Genomic DNA, 22,500 nt, shown 5'->3' with positions numbered 1-22,500 from the left:
TGTGTATGTGCGCGTGTATGTGTGTGTGTATGTGTGCGTGTATGTGTGCGTGTGCGCGCGTGTATGTGTGCGTCTCCACTCACCCTGGGTGGTGGTGGTGTGTGTGTGTGTGTGCGCGCGTCTCAACTCACCCTGGGTGGTGGTCTCTCCGTTGGTGCCGGCGAGGGGCACGACGCCCTTGTCCACCTTGATGCCCACCACCATGCCGCGGTCCTTGATGAGCTCTGGGAAGGGCTTTCCGTCGTCCGTCTTCTGGTAGAGCGTCTCGTGGAAGAAGATGACGCCGCCGATGCAGGGCTCGATGTCGTCGGCCGTGAAGAGCAGCTGGCGGTACAGGCGCCGGTTCTCCTCCGTGTTCTCCGCGTTGATGCTCTGGAAGCGCTTAGCAACGCTGCCTGTGTTTGGGACACGGCCAGACAGAGGGAGGCTTGGTTACCATGCCAACTGCAGTCTACTCTTTCAGACGTTCTGTTGCTCTGCAGAACCGGCAGAAACCGGAACCGTCGGACACAGCCAGGGAGGGGGCTGGCCCATCGGAACCGTGGTTCTGTTCCCCCACGGCCGGAACCACGCTCCAGCTCACTGGCCCGGCATGGACCCGACCGGACACACACTTGGGCCAGAGCCCACTGCAGTCGGCCATTTTAACATCCACTATCAAACATTACTATTGTTGTACTGTCATCATGGGATTATATATTGTTATGGTGTATTATATATTGTTATGGTGTTCTTATCATGTACTTCTACGTTCCACTACTACTGCAGTGTGTGTGTGTGTGTGTGTGTGTGTGTGTGTGTGTGTGTTTTCTGTGAAGGGGTGACCCGGTGTATTGATTACAGGCCACAACACCCAGGACAGATTGATTTATACTGCAGCACACACTGCATCTAAACACACACACACCACTCAAAATCAGAAAAGACTCAATACACACACAAACTCACAATACACGTGCTACATGCTAAAAAAAAAAAAATAAAATAAAAAAAATCACACATACAAATACACACAGCAACATTCATACAGAGGTGCAACACACACACACTGCCCGCACTTGGTCGTGCCCAAAGTTGGCCACAGCTGACTCACTGGCGGCATAACATGTGACCAGGCCGCTATCAAATAATTGAGCATTCCACTGGCGCAATCTTAAAGAGACAGCAACCTGTTAGCTCTGACTGCGCCATTAGCGGCCCTCCGTCACGACCCTCTGACACAGTGTGTGTGTGTGTATGTGTGTGTGTTGCGGGGTTGATACATGGAGTTCCTTACCTGTTGACTCATCGGCGGCGAGGATGCCTTTTCCCGGGGCTACAATCCTCTGAGCGATGTCGCTCAGCTCCTTCTTCTGCTCGCTGCTCAGGAACGGGTAGGCGTGTGGCATGATGACTGATCTGCGGGGGGTTCACAATTACACTCTTATTTCAGAAGCAAGGACGAGCACTCAGACAATGTGTCGCGCCGTTCCGTGCTTGTGTAGGCTAGTAGCCTTCAGAGAACACGGTGTTCGAGCGCTTCGGGGGACACGGGCCCTCTCTCTCGAGCCGCATCCGTGACCAGTGGCGCAGAGGACCCGTCTAGTCTGCGAGCACGCGATTACCTAATAGCCCCTGTGATAACGTCAGCATCAGCAACCGACCCTGACAGACAGACAGACACACGGGAAGACACACTCGCTCACTCACTCACTCTTTCTCTCGCTCTAACACACGGAACAGTCACAGCTGATTTAGGCTACTATAGAATGAAACCATCTACCGAGCCCTTTAAATGTACAGGTCTGGTTAATCACAGCATGCGCGCGGGGAGTGTCCGTCCCCGTGACGGGAGATTATCCACGCGTACGTGAGCTCAGTCTGTCTCTTCGGATCAGACATGTTTTTTTTGTTGTTTTTTATATCGATAAAAGCCGCAGAACCGCTAACGTCAGATCTAAAGAGAACGAAATTGTCACGAGTGAAAAGCAGGCCACAGTACATTTCCGCATCTGCCCTTGGTGTCGCATCGAGTGACCTTGTAGTCGACTGTGGAGGGAGCGGCTGGTGCCGGATACCGAGGAAAAGCGTCACGTTTTTTAAGCACATGATGTAAACTCATTACAGATCACTTTCACCGTCTCCATATCCCATAAAATAGCCATGTTTAACAACACATAAGACAAGAGAAGCAAATAAGTAATGTACAAATATTTGACATAAAGAGAAAACTTACTTGATAGTCAAAGCGAGGGGCGGAAGAGATGCAAGGTCGGGCGAAAGAGGAAGAATGACTAGCAATCAGAGGAAATGTGCGTCTACTCGGTTTTATCAAACAACGCCAATGACGGGAGGTGCGCCTGAGCGATGAAGTTCCCTTAGTATGCGTTACCAGAGCATTGACCAATGAGAACAAACCCTCACTGCACACAAACCCACATTGCACACAATAGGGCGGGGGTGGATGCTAGTGTGATGTCCGGCGATTGGCCAGTCTGCTTCTAGAGGAGTGTTTTTGCGGATGACGAAGGACAATGGGGGTGGTCAGGAGGAGGAATAATACTGGCTTACGTGACGGAGCTCACATGCGGCCTTCATGCGCAGTTTGCGGACGAGAAGTCACGTACGACAGAGGATGCTGATCGAAGTCATGAATTGACTCAGACAGAAATGGGGGGGGCGGATGCTACGTGTAATACTGCAACGGCGCATAATTGCGCGTGAACTGCACCAGAAGACCTACATCTGCCGCCAATCACATGAAATATTGATATACGAGGCATTCTATTCTCTACCGCAGCGGTCCCACCCTACTGACAGTGTGTTTTAGAAGGCACTTGCGCAGTTCATATTGAGAAACTTGTTGCGCACGATAGCCAATCTGCGCGAATTATATCCCCGGCCCAGGCATAGCCTATCAGAGCGGGTCGGGGGCCTGGCTTTCATTCTGCAAAAGAAATGTTTACGTGCCCAGGGAAAGCACATCATCAAAGCCCCTCATGCTCATCCTCAGCCACAGACTAAATATATCCTACCGGCCCGGAGCCTACATGCGCGGCGGTCATGCCTCGCTCTTAGAGAAGGTATCTTTAGAAAGCGTCTGTTTAACAGTACTGTCACACATCCGCGCGCCGTCTTCAGCTCCGTTTTAGAGGCGCGATTATGTCATCCCACAGTTAGCCCAGAATCTCTGTGCCCAGTTCGCCTACTCGATCATTGACATAATTACGCAATAACCAGCATTTCAAACGGATGCCATACAACATGCCACAGAAATGCCATACAACAAGCTGCTCTTTTCGATGATAACCCCTCCACACACACACACACACAATATAACACATCTGCCCATGTTACCTGTACAGTTCACATAGTAAATGGTATACCATGCACAAATCTAGTCAAAAACTAATCTCATCTGTCGAGATCAAAGCCTGATTAATTGCATCGATATCATAAAACGAGTAACGGAGCTCATACCTCCGATTACAGTGTGATTAGTTAGATACTATATTAGTTAAAGTCTCCTACCGTCGGTCAGCAGGTGTCGACGATGGAGAGACGGGAGAGTTGCAAAGGGATGCGCGTGAGCTGTGCGTACGGAACCCCTAGCAGGGCGGGCGCGTGGTATTTATGTCAACGGCGGACACACACGGATCATGTGGGTGGACCAACATGGCAGACAACAGCAGAAGGGCACCGCGACATTCAGCTGTAGCAGTGTGCGTGTGTGGGTTTTTCTAGAAAGTTTATAATAAAAGTGAGACCATTTTTACCATGGAACTGTCAGATAGGGAAAGAATAACAATTCCTACAGATAGGAGTCCATGAAGTAGCACATGTAACACACACACACACACACACACACACACACACACACGCACACACACAATTCCTACAGATAGCAGTTGTGCTACAAGGGAACATGAAGTGGCCTACAGACGCATGCACACACACACAGTCTATCAGAAAGGATGACCTTCCCCCCAAACACACACACACACACAGTCAGCAGGTCAGTTACAGCACCATAGGAGGCCTACTGTACATCATAAACAAGAGACACACTTATCTCTTGAGGTCCACATCAGGGCCACATCTGGGTGACATCAGGGCCACATCAGGGCCGCAACAGAAGCTGCTGCTGTGTGGCTCCTGCTGCAGGACAGTGGGGCCACTCAAGGAGCGGATGTGTGAGGCCGACGGAGAACATGCTTCTCCCCTGTGGAGTGTGTGTGTGTGTGATGTTTCCAGGATCATCCACGTGCACCTCAGAATACAATGGACTGGTGGTCTCTACTCTACTCAAAACCTTCACAGCACCTAAAGACAAAACCTTCACAGCACCTAAAGTCAAAACCTTCACAGCACCTACAGTATATGCAAAGTCAAACGTTCACAGTAGATAATGCAAAGTTGAAGCATTCGTACCAGCAATTAAAATGTGACCGGATGGTGGGTTATTAACACAAGAGATGGTAATGTGATTTAATTGTGTTCAGTCTCAGTAATAACAAGTTATGTCCACATGATTTAATTGTGTTCAGTCTCAGTTCAGTAATAACACAAGTGATGGTAATGTGATTTAATCTGCCATAATCTGCTGTAATCTAGAGCAGAGTGCTGAGTCATTCCTGCCGATAAAACAGCCTGACCAGCTTCAGGTGGATTGCTGGTTGACCATCTTGTTTGACCAGCAAAACTCTTGCGAAAACATACGTTCAGCTTACGATGGTAATTCAGTTGGTTTTACTTGTCATACCACCTCAAGATGGTAATTTTAGCTGGTGTTGCTGGTCTACTTTACTGGTTTAACTGGCCATGCCATCTTATTTTGGTCATTCTAGCAAACCAGCATGACCATCTTACACCAGCTTGGCGGGCTTATCACCAGCATGACCATCTTACACCAGCTGTATCCCACAAGACAGGCTGGTCACACCAGCATGACCAGCTTCCTCAGATGGTCACGCCAGCATATCCACCTGGTGGCCCAACCAGCTACACCAGCAAGAGCTGGAAGAAAACCAGCTAAAACCAGCAAAGACCAGCTAAAACCAGCAAAGATCAGCTAAAACCAGCTACCAGCATCAGCAGGGATGGTACACAGACTACGACTCATGTAGACCACATTCAGTTCACACACACACACACATGCTCTGTGCTCCTCAGGCAGGAGTGTGTATAGTGGGTAGTGCATGGGTCGGCAACAGGCGGCTTGCGGCCCAAAGTTGGCCCGCCAGCAATATTATTTGGCCCGGCAGATTATTCCTGTAGTCCGATTTTTAAAAAATCATTTACAAATAGCCTATTCACCAATCAAACCACGTGTGCTTAAACAAATATGAGAAACACCAGACGCACTATGATGCAGAAAGAACCCCAGACGCACTATGATCCGGTCCTTTGATCCCTGATCCTCTGCCAGCGCATGTTGCGCTTTCGTGCCTCTGTCTGGAGCGGATAGGCCGCCTTGGAGGTGCCGCTTCCTCTTGTACTGCCGTCTAGATTCCTTTCAAACAGCGGCAGCGTCATTGCAGATCAGACACATGGGTAGTGCTGGGTGGTATGACCAAAAATGTATATCACGGTATTTTTCAAAATTCTTACGGTTTCACAGTATATGACGGTATTTTTTTTCCATGCATAATCAGATGTTCAGCATTTTCTACAGGTTGAGGGAGGAATTGCTGCAGTACATTGACTAAGGATGGTCTATTTTACTGTCATGATGTAGAATAACTCCACACTAGTGGTAATGCAGTTTTGCATGGCCCCATGATTCTAATGAAGAATCTAAACAGAATGCAAAGACTATTGCAGTCAAAATACAGAACTTTTACTGTACAAATTTGACAAACATCTTGTAGCCAATACAACCAATACAAAAAGTAGTGCAACTTGTAATTATACTTTTTGTACTTAATTGATACAATTAAAAATAAAACCTCTGCTAATATGCTTACTCTGTCAAATAGGCCCATCAGCAACATGCCTTAATGTTATTGTGTGGTTTACATGACGTTAGTGGTAGGCTAACGTTAACTTGATATGGATGTCTTATTAGCCTGCCATGAGCTTCGGTTCGGTTCGCTAGGCAAAACATTAACACAAGTTTGTTTTGGTGCACTGATGACAGTCAGGATCATTTCTAACTAGCCAGCTAGTATTGCTCAGTGCATGTCTATAACATGCTTTACTTGCTACCTGGATAAGTTCAGCGAATATTCTTAAGGTGAGATAAATGATAATGTGGAAATTGCAGTAAATCGCAAGAGACAATTTCTCACGTTGAGCACACAAATGCGTGTGTCGTTTATTTACATAGGAAAAACACTGAAAACTAAAATGGTGCTGTCCAGCAACAAAACAGGCATGGGGCTACACGTCATCACACATTCATAACATTTAAAGGGACCACGATCCCTGAACAGTTATACTTACATGAAGTAACTACAGACAGAACAAAGTGCTGTGTTTAATATGAACGGTGTGTAGAACCACACTTAATAACAAAGGTGAATTATGCCGGTCACATTCACTACACACGTCCCCCCAGAATTTACCATATCAGAAGTAAAATCAACAGTCAACGGGGAGGTGGGCGTATTAACCGTCCACAACGGCTGTGCTGTACCGGAGGTCGATGAGACCCAACTGCGGCAGGTGTCCCGTCATGACACGGGTGTGGGGCATGGCGTGTGGGAGGCTTGGGAGAGAGGGGAGTAGGGGGTGGGGGCAGAGCTGGAGGCCGTCCGCGTCGTGGGGGCTGGGCCAGGTCAACGGGCCCGGCCACATCCAAGTGAGCCGGTTTGAGGCGGTCAATGGAGAGTCGCGCCGGTTTGCCGCCCATGTCCATGTCCGCCCATTGTCTCCTGCCTACAAAACACGGAATGGGCCCTCGTAGGGCGGGCGTAGCGGTCCTCTGTGGGCATCGTGGCGAATGAAAACATAATCAGCCGTCTGAAGCCCAGTGGGAATGTGCGACTGAGGGAGGCCGTGACGGGAAGTAGGGACAGGTGCGAAAAGCCTCGCATTGTCCAATAGAGTTGACCGCTGGAGAGTAGCAGACCAAGGAACCGTGGTGCTAGAGACAAAATCCCCTGGGACCCGCAGCGGTTGTCCATAAACAAGTTCGGCAGATGAGGACTGTAAGTCCTCCTTTGGCGCGGTCCTGATGCCCAGCATCACCCACGGGAGTTTGTCGACCCAGTTGCTGTCTTTGAGGCTGGCACGCAGGGCAGCCTTCATTGACCTATGAAAACGTTCACAGAGTCCGTTAGCCTGCGGGTGATATGCAGTCGTGCGGTGGAGTTTCACCCCGAGGCTCTGTGCGACAGCATTCCACAGCTCAGACGTGAACTGCGCGCCTCGGTCAGAGGATATATCCGAGGGGCCGAAACGAGCAACCCAGGCTCCGATAAATGCCCGTGTCATCTCAACAGTCGCCACAGACGTCAGTGGCACAGCCTCAGGCCAGCGGGTGGTCCTGTCAACCATGGTTAACAGGTATGTGAAACCGTGAGAAGATGGCAGAGGGCCGACCAGATCTACATTCACATGGTCAAAACGTCTCTCTGGAACCGGGAACAACTCTAGCGGGGCTTTAGTGTGACGGTGTACTTTGGCCCGTTGGCACTCAACACAGGTGTTAGTCCAGTCCCTAACGTCCTTCTTGAGGCTGTGCCAGACAAACTTTGCTGCAACCAGTCTCTGTGACGCTTTCGAACCTGGGTGGGAGAGACCATGGATGGCATCAAAAACTTGTCGTCTCCATCCTGTGGGAACGATTGGCCGAGGACTGCCTGTGGAGACGTCACACAGGAGCGTGGTGCCAGCATCTCCAAAAACCACGTCCTCGATTTGCAGCCCTGTAGTTAAGGTCCTCAGGAGTTGCATGTCCGGGTCTGTGGTCTGATCTGCTGACATGCGGTGGTAATCAAAACCAAGATGGTCTGCCCCCGCCACAGCCCGTGACAGGCGGTCCGCCACGTAGTTGTTCTTACCAGCAACATGTTGCAAGTCCGTAGTGAACTCTGAAATGTAGGACAGATGGCGTTGCTGGCGGGCGGACCACGGCTCAGCCACCTTGGCCATGGCAAAAGTCAGTGGCTTGTGGTCCACAAAAGCAGTAAAGTGTTGACCTTCCAGCAGGGAATGAAAATGTCTGATGGCGAGGTAGAGACCAAGCAGCTCCCGGTCGAAAGTGCTGTACTTACGCTCGCTGGGACGCAGCTGACGGCTAAAGAAAGCCAGCGGCTGCCAGGCCCCGCCTACCCACTGCTCATAGACAGCACCGACAGCGTAGTCCGAGGCGTCCGAGGTGATGGCGATGGAGGCTGTTGAAGAAGGATGTGCCAGCATGGTGGCATTCGCCAGGGCTGCCTTAGTGGCAGCAAAAGCCTTGTCCCTGCTCTCTGACCAGTCCACAAGGTGCTTGGGGTTACCTCTCAAGGCCTCGTGCAAGGGCCGCATGAGCTGAGCAGCTCGAGGGATGAAGCGGTGATAAAAATTCACCATGCCGAGGAACTCCTGCAGGGATTTGACAGTGAGCGGGCGTGGGAACTTTGTTACTGCCTCCACCTTTGATGGGAGAGGGACTGCACCGTCCTTAGTGACTCTGTGTGTCCCAGGAAGTCAACGGTGGAGAGACCAAACTGGCACTTGGCGGGGTTGACAATTAGCCCGTGTTGGCTAAGTCGCTCAAAAAGTGTTCGGAGGTGCGCCAGGTGTTGAGACTTGGACGTGCTCGCTACGAGGATGTCATCCAGGTACACAAAAAGAAAAGGTAGGTCCCGCAAAACAGAGTCCATGAGGCGTTGAAAAGATTGGGCGGCGTTTTTAAGACCGAATGGCATGTGCAGGAACTCAAAAAGACCAAACGGCGTGATCACGGCTGTTTTGGGAATGTCCAGTGGGTGCACCGGCACCTGATGATATCCCCGGACGAGGTCCACCTTGGAAAAAATCACCTTACCTGCCAGGTGAGCTGAAAAATCCTGTATGTTCGGGACTGAGTTTGGGGACGATGTGGAGGGGTGATGCCCACGGGCTGTCGGATCGACGGACTATACCCAGGCGTTCCATGTTTACAAATTCAGCCTTTGCAACGGCAAGCTTGGTCGGGTCGAGGCGCCGAGCGCGAGCGTAGACGGGTGGACCAGTAGTGGCGAGATGGTGCTCCACACCATGCTTTACAGCGGATGCAGAGAAAGTGGACTGAGTGAGCGCTGGGAACTCGGCAAGTAGACGGTGGAAGTCATCTGAGGCTGATAGCATGCTAGACAGTCGTATGGAGTCAGTCCCGCTGAGCGTGCACGTATAAGAACAAAATGTGACGGCGTCAATCAAACGGCGGTTCTTCACATCTAGCAACAGTCCATGTGCACACAGAAAATCGGCTCCGAGGAGGGGAACGGCAACCTTTGCTGTAACAAAGTCCCAGCCAAACCACTGTCCTCCGAAACACAATTCAACGTACCTCGTTCCATATGTGCGGATGGGGCTACCATTGGCAGCTTCCATAGGGGGGCCGTGGCTGTCAGTCACCATGTCCAAACGGGATGCAGGCAGGACGCTCCTCTGTGCTCCCGTGTCGCACAGGAAATGTCGTCCGGAGATGCTGTCACGGATGAAAAGCAGCCTGCCTACGTGGCCGACGCTCATGGCCACTACTGAGCGCCGGCCCTGGCATTTCCCGACCCGCCGAAACTGCACGGCGAACGACATTTGTTAGCCTTGGGTCCAAACTTGGCATGATAAAAACACAAGCCTGAAGACTGTTGAGGGCCAGAAGACTGCTGCCGACGAGAAGTGGTTGCAGTGATGAGTGTGGAGTCGTCCAGCGTCACAGGAGCGATGTGTGCGGGAAAAAGCGCAGCCACACAATGTCCCTGACTTGCCAGGAAGAATTTGTCAGCCTCTTCAGCCATTCTCCGACTGTCAGTGATTGTGGTGTTGGCTAGTGCAGCCCTGACTTGGGAAGGCAGCTGACGCAGAAAAAGTTGGATAAAAAGAAAATCGACGCCGACGATTCCCAGAATTCGGGGAGTTTGAGGGTAACAGCGTTCGCGGTCATGGTCGTGTCGTGTCTCTGGATACGTCCAGCAGACTAACGTCGGGGTCACCAGTGTGGAAATTGCAGTAAATCGCAAGAGACAATTTCTCACGTTGAGCACACAAATGCGTGTGTCGTTTATTTACATAGGAAAAACACTGAAAACTAAAATGGCGCTGTCCAGCAACAAAACAGGCATGGGGCTACATGTCATCACACATTCATAACATTTAAAGGGACCACGATCCCTGAACAGTTATACTCCCATGAAGTAACTACAGACAGTGCTGTGTTTAATATAAACGGTGTGTAGAACCACACTTAATAACAAAGGTGAATTATGCCGGTCACATTCACTACAATAAGATCATTAAACTTCACTGTGTTTGGTGGGTTGCTAACTAATGACATCACCTACTAGCCAGCTAGTTACAGCTGTTGAACAATCTCAATAGAATTGTCAAGACGGTAAATCCCTTTCAATGCAGTATCCCTTAACGTTTTTCCTTAACTAAAGAAACAATTTAAGGTATTCTGTGCAACACCCTTAAATAAACCCCTTATCTAAGGAGAAATTAAGCCTTAAGGGTCATACTTCAGGGGAAAAACTAATGGTGTTTTGTGTTTACCCTCACTATGCCTCGCAGTGGCACCATGCGTGCGTGTGAAAAAAGTCCCGTCTGAAACACTGTCGCGCGGCGCAGCGTTCCAAATGTTGTGTAATCAAATACACCGGTATGACGGTATATTAAAAATTCATATCATAACGAAAATATACACCGGTATACGGTGTGAACCGGTATACCGCCCAGCACTACACATGTGCTTTGCATCTGTGCAAAGCCGGCTAAGATGAACGCAAACTAGTCTTTCACATCCTTTTTATAGGCTCTACTTTCGCGGTCTGGGCACTCACCGTTCGCAGTGCTCAGTCCGAGGGGCGGGATAATCAGTTGTCTTTCAAATTCCCTCTGCACGCAATAGGACAGCGGCAGCGCTATGAGTCCCATGCGTTTCCCACCAGCGGAGCTAGTTGGCTAGTTCAAACGTTTGCCAACTTAATAAAAGCTTAACTCGTGTCACACTGTTCGCCAACAGCAACAACCATCTTATTTGTTTTCAAGTAGCAGGGAATTTAAGCCAAACGGTTGCAACTCTGCCATTAATCATTATGTTAAGCCCACCTAACGACTCATACACGATTTCATTGGCCTGATTGAGTTTCGATTTCTGGAGCTCATAAGCCAACGGACAGTTGCTAGACTAGCCCTGGGGGCGCGTCTAGATTTCTAGGCTATATAGCTGTAGTTCGCCCCTCACTCTCACACTCACTGGTGACAAGGTAGGCTACACTTCCGGTTGCATGATGGCGCCAGTGTGCTTGTCGGCTTGCCGTCTGCTCCGTGAGCTCTTACCTGTACGTCTGAAGTTTTGTCTGCTCATGCTTCTCCTCCTGCTGCACTGGAAATACTCCATTGCTCTTCGGATCTGTGATCGTCAGTCACTGCTCCACATTAAGGACTCACTGGACCACTTTCCCAGTGCTACTCCTGCCGTTCATCCCACGTTTATCCAGCCGTCCCAGAGTGCATACGCCGGCTCTCTTGCTGCTCTGCCCACCGCAAGAAGCATCGTAAGCGTCAGGGCAAACGTGGAGGCCTTCGGGTGAAAATCAGGAGCTGGGCGAGACTTGCCCACTCGCAGTCAGGACCTCACCTGTGCACGATGACATCTTCCTGACTCGGCGTTCGTGGGATCTGATCTACTCCTGTCATGTTTTTGCTGCTCCACTGAAGTCCTCCTCAACGCCCGTCATCCCCGCCTGACCGAGGCTACGCATCCGCAGTGGTGGAATAAACCCCCAAAACATTCGCTCATTGGATTACTCTCCATGTCATCAAGCCGCGGCTCACTTTGTGGCTAAGGCAGCTCTTGCCAACTGCAGGTCGGTGCTAAATAAGACTTTCATACTGAACGACTTTTTCTGCCGCCATGACCTGGACTGAATCCGGTCCCTTCCAACAGAGACTTACAGTACCTTTGAACTTCAATGCATGACAGTGGAATCCAAAACTAACTCGCTGGTGTGTGTGTTGATTTACAGACCTCCCAAGCCAGATAAAGATTTTATTGCTGAGTTTTCAGGCTTCCTCTCTCATTTTGTGTCATTGCATGACCCCTTACTAGTACTGGGTGATTTTAATATTCATGTACAGTATGCTGCCCAGATAAACCAATGGGAAAAGAGTTCTGTGATGCTGTGAATGCATTTGGTCTCACTCAACATATTGATCAAGCCACCCACATACTAGGTCATACCCTCGATCTTGTTTTGTCTTATGGTTTTTCTGTAGGTAATATTATGGTTGAGGAAACGTCCTTCTCTGACCATTTACCCGTTTTATTTAACTTTGCCATCTCTAACCCTGTGCAGGCGGCTAAAGCTACTGGCCGCTACTCTCGCTGTATAAATTCTCAGTCAGCAGCTCAGTTCTCTGACTTTTTTGTCAAAGAGGCCATTGCTACCACCATGTCCTCAGCCTCCTCTGCCTCATCCAGCCCAGATGATATGGTTGCTCTTTTCCACTCCTCCTGCTCAGCCATTCTTGATATGGTGGCTCCTCTTTGTCACAAGCGTCCGAAATTTAAATCTCAAGTCTGGTTAGATGATGCCTCCCGCTCACTCAGGCAGGCCTGCCGGAGAGCTGAAAGGAAATGGCTAAAAGACCATCTTACAGTCTCCCATGACATTTTTAAATCTACTCTAGCATCCTTCCAGGCAGCCGCCAAAGCATCCAGAGCTAAATACTTCTCTGATATTATTAACCAACATGCTAACAGACCCAAAATTCTGTTTCACACTATTAATCAAATCACCAACCCTCAGCTCTCACCTGCTCCCTTCACAAGTGCTGATGCTTGTGAGAAATTTAAGACATTTTTCATTGATAAAATCGAAAACATCAGAGCACTGTTCTCTCCCCCTCCTCTGCCTTCCCCCCCCCAGTTAAGGTGTCTTCAGGCCCTTTATTTACTTTCAGTCACTTTGCTGATGTATCGCTAGCAGATCTCAAGGACATAGTCCTCTGTATGAAACCCACATCTTCCCCTGGTGATGTTGTCCCCTCTCCTATCTTGAAAGATGCTTTAATGTGTTGGGCCCTTCCATACAGCTAGTTATCAACTCCTGTTTGACATCTGGTGCTGTCCCTGCCTGCTTTAAGCATGCGGTGGTCCAACCCCTGCTTAAAAAGCCCAACCTGGATGCAAATTCTTTGAATAATTACCGCCCCATCTCTAAACTCCCTTTCCTTTCCAAGGTACTGGAGAAAGTAGTGCTGGCCCAGTTGCTTCCCTTCCTGACTGAGCATAACATCCTTGAGCCCTTCCAGTCAGGTTTTAGAACACTCCACAGTACTGAATCGGCTCTGCTAAAAGTCACCAATGATTTGCTTCTCACTTTAGATTCAGGTCAAAATGCAATCCTGGTTCTATTGGACCTCAGCGCAGCGTTTGATACTGTGGACCACAACACCCTCCTTACCCGTCTTGAGGACTGGGTAGGCATAAAGGGGACAGCACTACTTTGGTTCATCTCCTACCTCAGACACAGAACTTTCTCAGTATCCCTTGGTTGCTCCTCTTCCTCCTCAGCTCCTGTCTCCTATGGGGTCCCGCAAGGCCATTTTGGGCCCTTTGCTGTTCTGTTTATACATGCTCTCCCTTGGTGACATCATCCGGCAATATGACATCTCTTTTCACTTCTATGCTGATGACGCCCAGCTATACCTGCCCTTAAAATCTGATAACTCCATTCAGCCTCTTCTGGATTGTCTCCAGGATATTAAGTGATGAATAATAACTTCCTTCAGCTAAATGATGATAAGACAGAGGTCATCATTTTTGGTCCTTCTAAAGCTAGACCCCTGATTGAAGGAAAATTAGCCCACCTCTCCTCTTTTTTCAAGCCACATGCCAAAAATCTAGGTGTCGTCCTTGATTCAGAGCTCTGTTTTAAAAGGCAGATTAGCTCTGTTATCAAGAGTAGCTTCCATCAGCTGAGAATTATTTCCCATCTCAAACCTTCTTTGTCTCCCAAGGACTTAGACACAGTAATTCATGCATTTGTTACATCCCGGTTAGATTATTGCAACTCCCTCTATCTTGGTCTCCCCCAGTGCCAACTTTCTCGTCTGCAATTAGTACAAAATGCAGCTGCTAGGATGCTTACTGGCACCAAGAAATACCAACACATCACCCCTGTTCTGGCCTCCTTACACTGGCTCCCCATTAGCTTTAGGGTCCACTTCAAAGTCCTTCTGATTGTTTATAAGGCACTGCATGGGTTGGCTCCCTCATATATTTCAGACCTCCTCGATCCCCTCTCAGCATCCAGGTCCCTTAGATCTGCCGACAAGGGTCTTCTCTCTGTGGCCCGCACCCGCCTCAAGCAAAGAGGCGATAGAGCTTTTGCGGTAGCAGCCCCACGTCTGTGGAATTGTCTGCCCCCAGATGTTAGACTGTCTCCCTCCATCACCACTTTTAAATCAAGACTAAAGACCCACCTTTACTCCTTGGCCTTCCCTGCTTCCTAGCTGTCCATCTCTCTCCTCTCTTCTTCATATTCAAGTGTCTTCTGTACTGTTGCTATTTATTTGTTTAGGGCTGTCTATTTGTCTATTGTATTTCTGTATTTGTCTTGCTTACTTTCTCTGTGCTTGCCTTTTATATTTTGCTTGTTCTGATTTGCTTTTATTCTCTATTTTTAGCCATATCCTCTGTGCAGCACTTTGGTCAGTGGAGACTGTTTTAAATGTGCTCTATAAATTACAATTTACTTACTTACTTACTATATATATATATATAAGCATATAAACACACACACACACACACACACACACACACTCTATAAATTAAATGTACTTACTTACTTACACTCTGCACACTAATATTTATTGTAGGAGAACAGTAAGCATTTAACATTGTCATGTCAGGACGTGGGTCAACCAAGTATTTATGAATAACAGTAAGATGGACAAAGTAAGATATCCAAAGTAGTAGCCTAATTAAAATAAACAAGGCTCCGTGTTAAACAGTCTATAATTGCAAAAATGATTATAGCCTAGGCTACATAAATGATAAAACAGAGTTAATCAAGAGCATTTAATTACTCAAGTAAACCATCAATGGGCCGATCCATGGTTAATGAGTTATTTTTCACGAGTTATTTTTATCCATTCTCTGTGTAGATGCGTGTTGACTAACAGGTCATCCACCGGAGCGTTGTTTAAATATAAGCCTATCCTCTGGCCTGCCATCTATTGGCTGAGTAAAGTAACTGTGCCGCGCCCAAATTGACCTGCCGACCCCTGGTGTAGTGTATAGCAGCACGACAGGGTAGTACTGATGATTTATTAAATACAATATATAACTATAATATATAATAAAATAGTATTTTGCCATTTGTATTTGTTGGCCTGGCCCTGACTTGTCATTTTAGAATTATCAAGTCAAGTCAAAGTTTATTACCCCACAGGGGGAAATGAAGTTGCAGCTACATGTAGGTATCAAGACACACAACCAATGGCACAACACCCAAGATAACTAGATGTACCGCATAGTGGTACAAAATATGACTGCCGCTCAGTCCTGTACATCCGTTCCGCGAAAATAAATCACACTTCAATTTGTCTCCATATTTTACTCCATCCCCCACTCTTGAAACTTTTGTGTATGCTTGTTTGGCATGCCTGAGTGTGTGTGTGCGGCTGCACAGAAAGTAGCCTACTGGTGCTGAAAAGGGGAATAGATTGTAGAATAGCCAAAGAAGATGTAGCATTGTTATAAAACCTTTAAAATCTCTAAACAATCACAAGTAGGGCAGTTCATCACAGTTCATCCATTGCAACTGGATTGATGAAAGGTCACTTACACCTGTAGGCTACATTGTATTTGGGAAAAGCAAAAGGTATCAGCATAATGTTATTTATTTATTTATAAACAAAAACATCTCTGTCAGTTCCATGCCGTTTTCAACAGCTATCAAAAACAAAGGTCATTTTTGGATGGATGGATTTTTTGTGAATGTTTCTTCTTCTACATAAGATTTTAGTCATCTTTAGTTCATGTAATACTTTATTGTCAATGCACAAATTAAGTAACAGTAGTCTGAAACGTTATTGTTAATGCACAAATTAAGTAACAGTAGTCTGAAACGAAATGCTGTTTTACATCTAACCAGTGGTGCAAATAACTGACATGTCCAAATGGGCCTTGATGAAATGCGTCGCTAGACTGTTCATACACATTTTAACGGGCCAAAGTTGAAGAGCTGTTGTCCGTTATTGTTCGTGCAAATATAGGCTGATTCATGTTCCCTTGCATTGTGTAACTGAGGTCCATGGCTAGTCTGGCTTTCACCAGACCAAGTTCAATCTTTTAAGAAATCAAAAAATAAATAGCGGGCAGATCAGGCTGGGTTCGCCCAACCTAGTCCATAGGCACCCGATATTGTTTAATTTTCCGATTGACATATCCACGCTCAAAAAAATGACAAAACTGTAACTAACAAACTAGATCCTAATAGAAAGCTGTTAGCTTCCCTAAGCTACAGGTAGGCTTATAAGGTAGGCCTATTTACAACATAAATTGTCAATAGGCTATGCTGGCGACACAAATAAAATCTCCTTGGGAAACCAATGGCTTACGCCTTACAGTATCAAGCGGACTTAAACTGCCATATCGTGGCGAAAAGTTGTAATAAAATTCACGCAGCTCCATGAGTCAAGAAAAGCGTGAATGAAGTAGCCACTTCTAAATGGGACCCACTACACAGTAGCTTAAGGTGTGTTGCTAAAGCAGTCATAATGAAATGAAGGTGTCATTGTTTGGATACTTCACACACACATGCTTTTTAATTTCACAGACTACAACTACCAAGATGGAATCAAAGCACATCGATTCCCCTCTCACACCCTGCACGCACTTAAAACAAAAAATAAACAGGCGTCTCAGTCTCACGCATGTATAGGCAAAACTGTATCAGACCGGTGTAACGTTGGTAAATCTTCCATTGCACAGAATGATTTTGTAGCACATGCAACAAATGACAGTCGAAAGATACAATTACAGTGCTGCTATCAATTTGCTTGGTATAACCGCATTTATAGTTTTCTACAAATGCAATCAATCAAATTGGCTTCCATCACTCAACCAACGCTAATGGTAACATTACCTAGGTCCTTATTGATATTATAAGATTAACGTACCTGCAGTAAAAACCAAGCATGTCCGATAAACATCCTCAGATTTATTTCGGCTCCAAGAAGAAATGGGAATTACATTTCATGTGAACATCGTCCTATCCTTAGACGTTCTCTGCGGTAAACTACAGTCCTTGTAGGAAGCGTCCATTGTTTTTCCAACCCACTTTTAACTTCCAACAAAATTACGTCTCACTGCAACGATGCGCCATCTAGTGGACAAACGACTACTTATCGCCAATACTGGAAATGCAGCCATGATGATGATGATGAATTTTGGCTTTCTTTTAATCCTACTGAATTTGTAATTATGTATCGGTCGTTCTAATACCGATAGTATGTGGGTGCCTGTGTGTGTGTGCATGTGTATATGTGTGCACCGCCATCTACAGGCCAATGAGTGCACAGTCACTAAATGTACACATAACCTAATTTTTTAAAGACCCCCCCATGGATGAAATTCTACGAAACTTGGCATACCCCCAGAGAATGGCAGGTCAATCATACACATACAATTTGGTGCAGTTCTGAACATCTTAACTGAAGATAGGGGCGATTAAAGCAGACTAATATTGCATTTTCATTTTTTACCCGGGGGGGGTGCAAATCACAAACGAGTGATTATGGGCCAGGTTGATGTGGGCCCTTGAGACCAACATACCATAAAAGATTCTTCATCCTCAGTGCCACGGTTCAGGTAGTTATTTAGGAAAAACTGCTTTTTTTGCGGTTCGGGGGGCCCAGCCAGGGGGGGGGGGGGGGGGGGGGTAGTGGCCCCCGGGGACGAAACTAAATTTTTCCGTAAAAGTCTAGTGGGGCTACGTACCCACCAAATTTCATGTGCCCCGGTGGTTCGGTGTCCCGGGTATCGTTGACCAAAAATTCAGGAAGTAGATGACGGGGCGCTAGCAGCGGTCATAATAAGTGGCGACAGTATTACAACACAGACAGACAAGACCAGTACAGTAAATAAAACACAGGGCAAGATCACAACATGGAGAGGCCAGGATTAGCAACAGTCCAAAAAGTCCAAATGTGCAAAGAAGCAGCAGATTAAAGACATGACATCATTTGTGCAAATTCAGCATGTTAATGGCAGTACACACAAAGGAGATTACGTAACGTTTAGTCCTATGGGTGGGAACTCTGCATCTTCTTCTACCTGAAGGTAGCACAAACTGCCTATAGAGGGGATGGTCAACACAGTCCAAAATGGCCATAGCCTTCCTAACTATAGTATATATATATAGTACATATACATTGTGAGGGGCAGCCGTGGCCTACTGGTTAGTGCTTTGTACTTGTAACCGGAGGGTTGTCAGTTCGAACCCCGACTTGTAGGCTGAAGTGCCTACATACTCATACTTATACATACTTAATAAAAGATTTATAAAACAGTCTCATAATTTTTGTGCATACATTAAATGAATTAATTTTTCAAAAAGTAGAGACGCTGTTGGACCTTCTTACAGATGGCTTCTGAGATATTTGTAGCTGTCCACTGGCTCCACATCCAGACCCCTTATCTCAGTAGGCTTGGGAGTACAGTAGGTGCAGACTTCCTATCACCATGTCCTTGGTTTTGGACAAGATAGGACTCCACACACCAAGGGACAAGGTCATTCACCACTGGGCCATGCTTTAGCTCCCCTCCCTTAAGCAGACTAACTATGACAGAGTCATCGGCAAACCTGATGATTTGTGTATTTTGAAACTGACTTCTGCAGCTGTTAGTATGCTGTGCAGGATGAACAAGAGAAGCTGCAGCTGTTAGTATGCTGTGTAGAATGAACAGGAGAGAAGCACAAACCCCTGGAGAACCAGCAGAAGAATTGAGCTGGTCAGAGAAAGCCATTGACTCTAATACACACAGAGAACGCCATTGACTCTAACACACTGCGACCTGTTTGTCATAAAATCTAAAATCCAGCCAATAATGTTGAGATCAGTTTTAAATTCATGAAGACGTTCTTCAGCAAGCAGAAGAGGCTGTATAGTATTAAAAGCAGAGGACAAATCAGTGGAAATCAGTGTGTGCATCTGTGTGGGTCTTTGGGAGACTGAGTGGAGCGCTGAGAGTTCAAGAGTTGTGTTCTTTGGAAGATGGAGCGGAGCGCTGAGAGTTCTGTCCTTTGGGAGACGGAGTCACCGATTGATGTCTTGTTGTCATCATTGACCCAGTGGAAAGGCTGATTCCAGCAACAACAAAAAAAGTGATAGAATGTTGTGTTTGATAGGGTAACGCAGGTCACCTGTCTGTGTCTCGTTCAAGGTGATAGGTTCTAGATGTCTTTATTAGGGGTGTGAACTAAAACCCTACTCTGGTTCTGACTTTGTAACTGATGTCACAAATCAGTGTCGAGGCTTCGAAGCACAAGTGTTTTTCGAAACACTGCTCCAAAACGTGGTTCAAAACAGCCATGTCATGTGACCACTGCTTCGAAACATAATTCAAAATCCCCATGTCATATGACCAAAGCTAAGTGAACCTTCGGTGCATTTCACCAGTGTCGGCGGCAGGCTTGCCCGCTTGTTCAATTAACAGTGTAGGCTACTGTAGACTTTACTTATGCAACAACCATGATGGTGTAGTGGTTAGTGAGGGTGTTTTTGCACGGTAGTCTAGGCTGCTCAAATGTGGTTCGATCCTTGTTTGATTTGTAAGGTCTTGTTTCAGATAACATGTTTATATGTTTTCTTACTTCATCATTAACCACTCAGTTTCAACTAAACTCTCAGAATGGTCAAAAAGCAAACACATTGCGACATCGAGAGTTTTTATAATAAAAAAGTGATTTAATGAACATGTGGTCTCCCATCCAGTTATTGACCATGGGCATCACTTATGATCCCCAAGGGGCAATGTTTGTTATGCCACCAACAGAGAGAGCACAGTCATAAACAGACATAAACACAACATGAGGACTCACCAAACAGGGCACATAAATACCACATAAAAACATAAAGTCAAATATAAAAAAACATGTGTCTGATAGGGTGACCCAGGTCAGCTGTGTGTATCTGATAGGCCAGTGACAGGTCACTTGTCTGCTGCAGCGCTGTGCAGCCAAAGATGGTTGATTACGAAGATACTTCATGAGAGGCCTTTTCCTGTCCCTGGAAATTTATGCAAATAGGGTAGCAGTACACGCCCCCGCACATTTATGCAGTGATCGGGCTCTCTTTTTAACATTGAGGTCTATGGCAGAATCCAAGAATTTCCCAAAATTTGTCAAAGCCTTATTTTTCTGAGCAATGGATGCACATTTCGGACACGGTATCATGATTTCCAAACCCTCCTCCCCATTTCAGGAGAATGTCGTGACAGTATGACCCTCCAGTCGGGAGAAAATCAACATTAATGAAGGTGTACACCAAGTTTGTTTTGTACTCCGGCTTCTGTCTGGCGTGGAACCGAGACGCTCAAACGTCAGTCATACGTCAGTGACACGCCCCTGTGCAGGCGGGAACTGAACCAGAGCCCGTCTCTGACTGAACTCCACTTTGCCCTCATAGACATGAACTAGGACGACCCATCTTGCTACGCATTAATTATTTTTGGTGCAGCTCTGACTTGATGTGATGCATGCTGGGTAGAACGCAATGCATACTGGGTAGAACGCAATGCATACTGGGTTGAACCAAATGCATGCTGGTTAAAAATACATATCACCCTCATCCAGCCCGACAGGAATTCACCATGGTGTCAGCATTTCACATGACCTTAACCTATCACGGTAGCCTGCACACCATGGTGTCAGCATATCACATGACTTTAACCTATCAGGGGAGCCTGCACACCATGGTGTCAGCATGTCACATGACTTTAACCCAGGGGATCTCAAACACCCGGCCCGCGTCCGGCCCAATTCCGGCCCGCGACGTATGTATTTATTTATAAGCTAAGGTTGCTAGCACAGGTGTCTAAAACTAGATAAAAACACTAGCAACCTTAGCTTATAAATAAATATAGCACTTTTTGTTTGCAGTTTTGTGTGGTATTTGAAAAAAAGAACATTGCATTTTCAGAAATAGCCGGCCCTCCAATCAAATGACGTTGGCAGAATTGGCCCCCAGCTCATTTGAGTTTGAGACCCCTGCTTTAACTTATCAGGGGAGCCTGCACACCATGGTGTCAGCATGTCACATGACTTTAACCTATCAGGGGAGCCTGCACCTTCATTCAGTTATATTTAATAGTTTTAAAACACATTTCATCTTTGTTGTATTTGGCATTTTAGGTTGATACAACCAGAGTTATCAGTATGTTTTTGATGTGTGTGTGTCCATCCCCGAGCAATTAGTATGTTTTTGATGTGTGTGTGTGTCCATCCCCGAGTAATTAGTATGTTTTTGATGTGTGTGTGTCCATCCCCGAGTAATTAGTATGTTTTTGATGTGTGTGTGTGTCCATCCCCGAGTAATTAGTATGTTTTTGATGTGTGTGTGTGTCCATCCCCGAGTAATTAGTATGTTTTTGATGTGTGTGTGTGTGTCCATCCCCGAGTAATTAGTATGTTTTTGATGTGTGTGTGTGTGTCCATCCCCGAGTAATTAGTATGTTTTTGATGTTTTATTTATTGTTTTGTTTCTTTGTATCATTATTATTTCTGTATTATTGTGTTAAATGATCCCAACGTAAATCATTTTGAATGTGATTGAATTTAGATTAATTAATCACAGAGGATGTAATTAATTAGATTTTGACATATTAAAAAGCTTGTAATGAAGGGATACCTGACCCCAGCTCTGAGGTTCTGATATATACGTGTGTGTGTGTGTGTGTACAGGTAACAATCTACTCCAGCTCTGCTAGCCCTGTGAGATTCTGATTTATATGTGTGTGTGTGTGTGTGTGTGTGTGTAAAGCTACTCTGGTTCTGACTAAAGCACTTTGGGAGTTTGGCATATCCACTGTTCTGAGCTTGGCCAATCACAGCGCAGCACCTTGCCATATCATGTGTTTAAGCCAATTAAACTAATCCATTGTGTTTTTAGAACACGCTGCACCACCAGAGAGTGAGGTGAGGCTAGAGCTAAGTTTGCACACACGCACTTACACACATGCACGTACACACGCACTTACACACACACACGCACTTACACACACACACATGCACGTACACACGCACTTACACACACACACGCACTTACACACACACGCACTTACACACACACTTACACACACACACATGCACGTAC

At 46.6% G+C, this 22,500-nt stretch overlaps 1 protein-coding gene across 3 annotated transcripts in view; it reads right to left on the bottom strand.

Annotated features, from left to right (window-relative positions):
* Positions 1-3,645, bottom strand: part of aldoaa (aldolase a, fructose-bisphosphate, a) — a 12,033-nt gene extending 8,388 nt beyond the window's left edge. Inside the window, exons 1-4 of one of the 3 annotated variants that reach the window (XM_042081814.1) lie at positions 3,516-3,530; positions 1,467-1,476; positions 1,277-1,398; positions 132-395 (exon numbers count right to left, since the gene is read on the bottom strand). In XM_042081814.1, the coding sequence (XP_041937748.1) occupies positions 132-395; positions 1,277-1,388 (376 nt within the window). In that variant the 5' untranslated portion in view covers positions 1,389-1,398; positions 1,467-1,476; positions 3,516-3,530. Of the gene's footprint in view, positions 1-131; positions 396-1,276; positions 1,399-1,466; positions 1,477-2,215; positions 2,372-3,510 lie in introns of those variants that run through there. The other 2 variants (XM_042081813.1, XM_042081812.1) reach the window with 2 other exon arrangements.
* Positions 3,646-22,500: the final 18,855 nt, after the last annotated feature.

Source organism: Alosa sapidissima, chromosome 24 (assembly GCF_018492685.1).
Source record: "Alosa sapidissima isolate fAloSap1 chromosome 24, fAloSap1.pri, whole genome shotgun sequence".
Classification (NCBI taxonomy): Eukaryota; Metazoa; Chordata; class Actinopteri; order Clupeiformes; family Clupeidae; genus Alosa; species Alosa sapidissima.
The sequence above is the reverse complement of the archived record's forward strand: the minus strand, read 5'-3'. Positions and strand labels throughout refer to the sequence as shown.